Source organism: Acanthisitta chloris, unplaced genomic scaffold (assembly GCF_000695815.1).
Source record: "Acanthisitta chloris isolate BGI_N310 unplaced genomic scaffold, ASM69581v1 scaffold4754, whole genome shotgun sequence".
NCBI lineage: Eukaryota > Metazoa > Chordata > Aves > Passeriformes > Acanthisittidae > Acanthisitta > Acanthisitta chloris.
Genome location: NW_008668672.1, coordinates 82,493 through 89,888, shown reverse-complemented (window position 1 = coordinate 89,888; position 7,396 = coordinate 82,493). Strand labels below are relative to the sequence as shown.

The window sequence follows — 7,396 nt, the reverse complement described above, 5'->3', positions numbered from 1 at the left end:
CTGGCGGTCCGTGAGGGGAATCCCCTCATGGCCGTCCCTTAATGTCCTGAGCGCCCGCAGGCCTGTCTGGGGCTTCCCTTGCAGCTCTGTGAGGGAGCAGCAGCCTCATGTCAGCGCTTTAATCCCCTCGAGCATCCGCTGTGCTGTGTGTTCCCTTGTAGCTCCGTGAGGGACGATCCCTTCATGGCAGCCCTTTAATCCCCCTGAGCATCCCCTGTGCTGTCTGGGGTTTCCCCTGGAGCTCCGAGGGGAAATCCCCTCGTGGCAGCCCCTTAATCCCCTGAGCATCCCCTGTGCTGCCTTGAGTGTTCCCTTGGAGCTTGTAATGGATCAGATTGGACTATAATAAGTGGTTTGATTATCTCAGTTTAACGAGTTTATTCATTGATATATTTCAAATACCAAGCAAAGGAATTCTGCACCCTGAGCACCATCCAGGTCTTTCCTTGGAGCTCTGTGAGGGGGGAATGGCCTGATGTCAGCCCCTTAATTCCCTGAGCATCTGCTGTGGAGTCTGTGTGTTCCCTTGCAGCTCTGGGAGGGAGGATCCCCTTTTGGCAGCCACTGTGGTGTCTGGGGCATCCCTTGCAGCTCTGTAAGGCAGCAATAGCCTCATGGCAGCTCCTTAATCACCTTGGGCATATGCTGTGGTCTCTGGTTGTTCCCTTGCAGCTCTGTCTAACTCGTGTCTCCCCTCATGGCTGCCCCTTCATCCCCCTGAGCTCTGGCTGTAATATCCAGGTCTTCCCTTAGAGTGCTTTGAGGGGGAATCCCCCCATGGCAGCCCCTTCACCCCCCCGAGCTCCCTAACATAGGCTTCCTTTTTGTTTATGAAACACGTGCATCAGCTGATGGGTAAAACACAGCCAACATCCATTTCTGATGGTGTTCATATGCATCAGATGAGGAGTTTTTTTTGTTCCACTGCATTGGAAAATTGGAATTGAACATAAAGCTTGGGATTTGCACTGCATAGGGCAGAGTTGTAGGAGGGAGCAGAGAGCAACACAATGTCACTAGAATAAGTTCCTTTTATTTTACTTCATTTCTCCGTTTGCTTTGGGGACATTTACTATGAAATTGATAGGTGTCATTCTGATATCAGATTGGACAATTACAAGTGGTTTGATTATCTCAGCTTAATGAGTGTATTAATTGATCTATTTCAAATGTCAAGCAAAGGAATTATGCCCTCGGAGCACCCACTCGGAGTGTCCAGGTCTTTCCTCAAAGTTCTGTGAGGGGGGAATTGCCTCGTGGTGGTCCCTTAATCTCCCTGAGCATCCACTGTGCTGTCCAGGGCTTCCCCAGGAGTTCTGTGAGGAGGAATCCCCTCATGGTGGTCCCTTAATCCCCATGAGCACCCCTTTACTCCCAGTGTCTCCTGAACCTATCCCTGAACCCATCCCTGCAGTGTATGTGGCTTATTTGCCCTTAGGCCTCCTCCTTCCCTCCCTGTGCTCCGTCTTCTCCCTTCCCTCCCTGTGCTCCGTCTTCTCCCTTCCCTCCCTGTTATTCCCTATTACTTGTTTTATTTTTAACCTGTAATTGCTGCCAGACCCATAGCAAAAGGTCTGGAGGAGGCAGAGGGTGCCAGAGCTTGTATCTTCTCCTGATAAAGGGCTGAGCCCCAGGACTGCTGCATGTTCCTAGGACCCCAAATATTTAGGGAGTTTCTTCCACTACACCCCTGCAATTAAATAATTTCACAAGAATATCCCAGTGAAGTTAATGTTTCTGCTGTTTTAGGAAGGAACCAGCCCTGGCAAGAAGGTGACAAGGACCAAGCAGCATCTTCCCCATCCGTAGTGTGACTGTTGTCAGATATCCAACTGGCATCAAACATCAAAAAACTATGGAAGATCCTAATTATCCCAACGTGGTGGGATGCTCCTGCATGACCTCTTGTTGTACCTCGTTTTTCCTGTGACTTTTCAGAGGTTTAGGGACTCAAGTCATGTTTTAAAGCAGTGTTGGGTTTTTTTTGCTGTGGAATAACAGGATAGGATCTGCTCTGCTCTGTCTTGGCTAAGCCAGGAAGAGCATCCAGCCTGCATGGACAGGGCCACTTTTGCCTGTTCCACTGCCTTTTTCCGTGACCACAGCACAGCAGCTCAGGGTGCATTTTGCCTCCCCGGGGGACACGTTGATTTTATTGAAAAAGTAGATTCCTTCACTTACTCGGATTTTTTCCGGGATTATTTGATTCCCAACCATCCCTGTGTTTTCTCAGCCAAGTTCACTGAAGACTGGGGTGGCAGGAGAAATTGGGTGACTCGGGATGGGAAGCCTAACTTTGATCATCTGCTGCAGAAGTTTGGTAAGACATGGAATTTTTGGTGTCTGATTCAAATCCTAACTGGCACAGTTTTGGTTTAATTTTGGGAATAGACCCACTAGACAAAACCAGTTTTCCAGACCTTTTTCTCCTACATTCATTTTCTAGACTTAGTCACGCTTTGTTTTGCAGATTCCAATCCCAAATTGTAATTCCACAATTGCAATAAGTTTTAAAACATTGTATTATTTGCCCATTCCAATTTATTTACCTGCTCAACATTAACCAGAGGAGCAGTTTTGTACTTCCCTCAGGTGGGAAAATGACACTTTTCCAAGGGGAAAGTGTTCTGTAGTGACCATGAAATATCTCTTCAGGCTGCAAAGTATTAATCTATTTAATACTAATCAATACCTCATTCCTAATGGAGTTTAAAAAGAAGATTTGGGTCACATGAAATAAATAACAGGAAGACTTGGGTCACATTGAATAAATAAGAGGAAGATTTGGGTCACATGAAATAAATAACAGGAGAATTGGGGTCACATTAAATAAATAATAGGAGAATTCAGGTTACATTAAATAAAGAACACCTGATTTGCATCATATTTGCCTGGAATGACAGTGTTGGGAATGAGAACTGGGCTAGGGATTGTTGCTTTATGGATTTGTATTGTACTGAGAACACTTGAAGGCCCAGAAATCTGAAGCTGCTGCAGTGGCTGAGGCTGAGGGAGCTCAGTTTCAGCATCAGCTATTCTGTCCTCACCTGAGCTTGTATTTCAGGAGAGGCTGTAGTGCCTGTGGCCAACTGTGATGTCAAGGAATACAATTCCAACCCTAAGGAGCAGCTGCCCTTCAAGGAGTATGTGAAGTACTGGAAGGAGTACATTAAAAATGACTATCGCTCCTCCCGAGGGTGCCTCTACCTAAAGGATTGGCACCTGAGCAGGTAAGAGAGCACTGGGGAAAACCTCTATGTGCTGCTCACAGAGCTTTGATCCTCATCTCCTGAAGCTGAGACACTTGGGATTGTTCAGCCTGGAGAAGAGAAGGATTTGGGATGACCTAATTGCAGCCTTCCAGTGCCTGAAGGATCCTACAGGGAAGATGGAGAAAGACTATTTACAAGGGAGTGACAGGACAAGGGGCATTGACTTCACACTGGTGGAGAGGAGGTTTAAATTGGATATATGGAAGAAATTCATCCCTGTGAGGATGCTGAGGCACTGGCACAGGTTGTCCAGAAAGGCTGTGGCTGCCCCAACCCTGGAATTGTTCCAGACTAGGTTAGATGGGGTTTGGAGCAACCTGGTCTAGTGGAGGGTGTCCCTGCCCATGGCAGGATGTGGCACTGGGTGGGCTTTAAGGTCCCTTCCAACCCAAATCATTCTCTTATTTCATTCTATATTTTCCCTGTGGAAACTGTGTGCCTGGAGCATTTGGCTTTTGACTGCTGCAGTGCAAACCTTCTTAAAAAGCAGGGACATTTTAATTATGATTAATTCCATAAGCATATGTGAGTTATGATCATTTATTATCCATTTTACTTTCTGTTAACCTTCCCAGTCAGTAAAGTGCTCTTCTCCCTGCTCTGGCTTTCCATCTTCAGTCGGACAACCAGTCTTGGAGGTGTCTCATGTGAAGAGAATGTGTTCATTAGGAACTGACTGCCATAATTAGGAGGCTCCCAGATAGCAGTTAACCTTCACAGCTTTCCTGGGAGGCAGGAAAACTCCACCATGTGCATTTCACATCCAGCTTAGAGCTGTCAGTGGTATGAAGGAGAGATTCATAGTAGATAATAAGGAGGGATTCTTTACTCAGGCACAGGTTGCCCAGAGAAACTGTGGCTGCCCCATCCCTGGAAGTGTTCCAGGCCAGGTTGGATGGGACTTGGAGCAACCTGTGCTGGTGGAAGGTGTCCCTTGTGGAACTGGGTGAGCTTTAAGGTCCTTCCAACTCTAGCCATTCTGGGATTCTCTGATAAAGGAGATGGCAGTGAAGTATTAATGAACTGCTAAGGCCTGATTACTTTTGGCATTGGGGTTTTGGAGCATCATGACATTTTCCTGAGGCTCCTTTCCAACACTTTATCTTTTCCAGAGCTTTCCCAGAGCAAGATGTTTACACAACTCCTGTGTACTTCTCCTCTGATTGGCTCAATGAGTACTGGGATGCTGTGGCTGTGGATGACTATCGCTTTGTCTACATGGGACCTAAGGGTTCCTGGTAAGACTCTGTCTCTGCCATCTTCTATCCTCATTTTTCAGTTTAATGTCCTGGGGAATTATCACTCTGTCCTTCAGGATAGCACAGAGGCTATCTGCTGCAGAGGCAGTGTCTGGTGTTCTACCTGAGCCTTGTTTCTCAAGCAGCTCATCTGGGTCTGGATGTGATCTTACTGTAGTCAGCTAAAAAAGCCCTGATGTTGCACACAGAACCTGCAAACATTGTCATCTGGCTTGTATCAGGATTTAGAGCAGAAATTCCCACCAGATCATCATCTACAAGGTCAGGAGAAGCCTCAGAGAGGCAATGATGACTCAGGCAGGTATTTTGCAGGTGAAAATATCAGCCCAGTATTGATTATAGAGTTGCATTTGTAGTATAACTTCACATCACAGAATCTTCTGCCACTGAGGTATTTGTGGGCTCAATGGAAACTAACAGCTGGAGAAGCACAGAGGATACAAACCACTTAGTATTCTGTGGGTATATTGGATTTTTAATAGCTAAAACTCCATAAATTGATCAAAATCCAGTGAAGTTTGGGATCAGAATGTCTGATTCTCAGTGGCTTTAATTCATCTAAGAGTTTATAGGCTTTATCTTTAATCCTCTGATCTCCCCACAGGACACCATTCCATGCTGATGTCTTCCGTTCCTACAGCTGGTCAGCAAATATATGTGGCAGAAAGAAATGGCTCTTGTATCCTGCAGGACAGGAGGAATACCTGAAGGACCTTCATGGCAACTTACCTTTTGATGTCACTGCACCCAATCTTCAGGACAAGAGTGTTTACCCTCGCTACAACCAAAGCCAACCCCCTGTGGAGATCGTGCAGGAAGCAGGGGAGATTGTCTTCATTCCCAGTGGATGGCATCATCAGGTTTACAACCTGGTAGGTTACCAGAGAAGGTTGTGTGGAGACCTCATAGCAACCTTCCAGGATGTGAAGGAGCTACAAGAAGCTGCAGTGGGACTATATGTTAGAAACTGGAGTGATAGGACAAAGAGCAATGGGGATAAATTGAAAGAGAGAAATTTAGATGGGATCCTAGGAAGAAGTGTTTTCCTCTGAGGGTGGTGAGACACTGGCACAGGTTGCCCAGGGAGGTTGTGACTGCCCCAGCCCTGGCAGTGTTCAAAGCCAGGTTGGGTAAAGCCTTGAGCAACTGGATCTGGTGGGAGGTGTCCCTGCCCAGGGCAGAGGGTTGTGACTAGACCCCTAAAATTCTATGATTCTATGCTTAATTTGGATCCCAAAATTTTAACTATGCTGCAAAAAAAAATAGAGAGATTCATGGAGGAACCCTGGATCAGTGGCTGCCCAAGATATTAGGAAGAAATTCATCCCTTTGAGGGTGATGAGGCACAGGTTGCCCAGAGAAGCTGTGGTAGCCCCATCCCTGGAGCTGTTTAAGGCTAGGTTGAAGCAGCCTGGTCTAGTGGAAAGTGTCCCTGCTTAGGGCAGTGGGTTGGTACTTGAAAATCTCTTCCAACCCAACCCATTCTGGAATTCTGGCATGGCCAAAAGCAAACCTGAACTCAGGGTCAGATGAGAGAACCTATGGTGAGACTGTTCATTTTGGTTTCTAACTGTAATTTCTAATTTAATAATGAAAAATGCTAACAAATTGTTCTCTATGTTTACAGCCCAGAATTAACTAGCACATTCCTTTCTCCCCACAACCTATGTGCTCTTAAATGCCCAGACAGAGGAACTAGAGACATTTGCCTGTCTCCAAACAAGATTTGGTTGTCTGGGGACACAGAAACAAACAGCCTTCCAGCACAGGGCTGATACTGGTGCCTCAAAAGTATTTCCCTGCTAAGGAATACAGTTTTGGAGCATCACAGGTGTTCCAGCTGTTTTCTCACCCATTCCTTATTATCATTCCTAATAACCCTTTAAATCATTCCTTCAGGAGGACACAATTTCCATTAACCACAACTGGGTGAATGGCTGCAATGTGGCTATCATGTGGTGCTTCCTGCAGGATGAATTAGCTGCTGTCCAACGGGAAATCAATCAGTGGAAAGACCCTATGGATGACTGGCACCTTCAATGCCAGGTACAACATCATGGAGCTTCCTGCTTGTCTTTTTTAAGGGATCAGATATTTCGGGGATGTGTTGCAGAGCTTATTAGAGGTCTAAGACATAAAAGTCCTTAACCTCCTACTTGGAATTAGTATATTTTTCATAAGGAAGTAGGAACTGATGACAACTTCATCTTGCAGGAAGTAAAATATTCCTTTAATAAGCTGGGAAAGGCTTGTGCCAGTGTGGATTTGATGTGTCCAGGTTAGGATGTTGACTAGGATGTAGACTATTCATGATCAAACAGCTCTCCTACGGAGCCAGGCTGGGAGAGCTGGGGGTGTTCAGCCTGGAGAAGAAAAGGCTCCAGGGAGACCTCAGAGCCCCTTCCGGTGCCTCAAGGGAGCTGGAAGGGACTATGAATGAGGGCATGGAGGGACAGGACAAGGGGGAATGGCTTTTCACTGCCAGAGGGCAGGGATAGGTGGGATATTGGGAAGAAATTCTTGGCTGTGAGGGTGGTGAGGCACTGGCACAGGTTTCCCAGAGCAGCTGTGGCTGCCCCGTCCCTGGAGGGATTCCAGACCAGGTTGAATGGGGCTTGGAGCAACCTGGTCTAGTGGAAAATGTCCCTGCCCGTGGTAGGGGGATTGGAACTATATAATCCTTAAGATCCCTTCTAATCCAAACCATTTTGGGATTCTATGAAACAGGGAGTCTGAAACAACCAGAATGAAGGTGAAGGTGGCAGCAAGTTTCTGTGTCTGCAAGGTGATGCCTTCAGGAGCTGTATTTATACTGACCACTGTTGGGATACTGTTGGACAGAATTCATTTCCTTCCAAAATCTTA

At 46.4% G+C, this 7,396-nt stretch overlaps 1 protein-coding gene across 1 annotated transcript in view; it reads left to right on the top strand.

Moving 5' to 3' along the window:
* Positions 1-2,042: 2,042 nt before the first annotated feature.
* Positions 2,043-7,396, top strand: part of JMJD4 (jumonji domain containing 4) — a 6,097-nt gene continuing 743 nt past the window's right edge. The window contains exons 1-5 of the mRNA XM_009072989.1: positions 2,043-2,320; positions 3,065-3,230; positions 4,385-4,510; positions 5,136-5,403; positions 6,431-6,577. Of these exons, the coding sequence (XP_009071237.1) occupies positions 2,056-2,320; positions 3,065-3,230; positions 4,385-4,510; positions 5,136-5,403; positions 6,431-6,577 (972 nt within the window). The 5' untranslated portion in view covers positions 2,043-2,055. The remainder of the gene's footprint in view (positions 2,321-3,064; positions 3,231-4,384; positions 4,511-5,135; positions 5,404-6,430; positions 6,578-7,396) is intronic.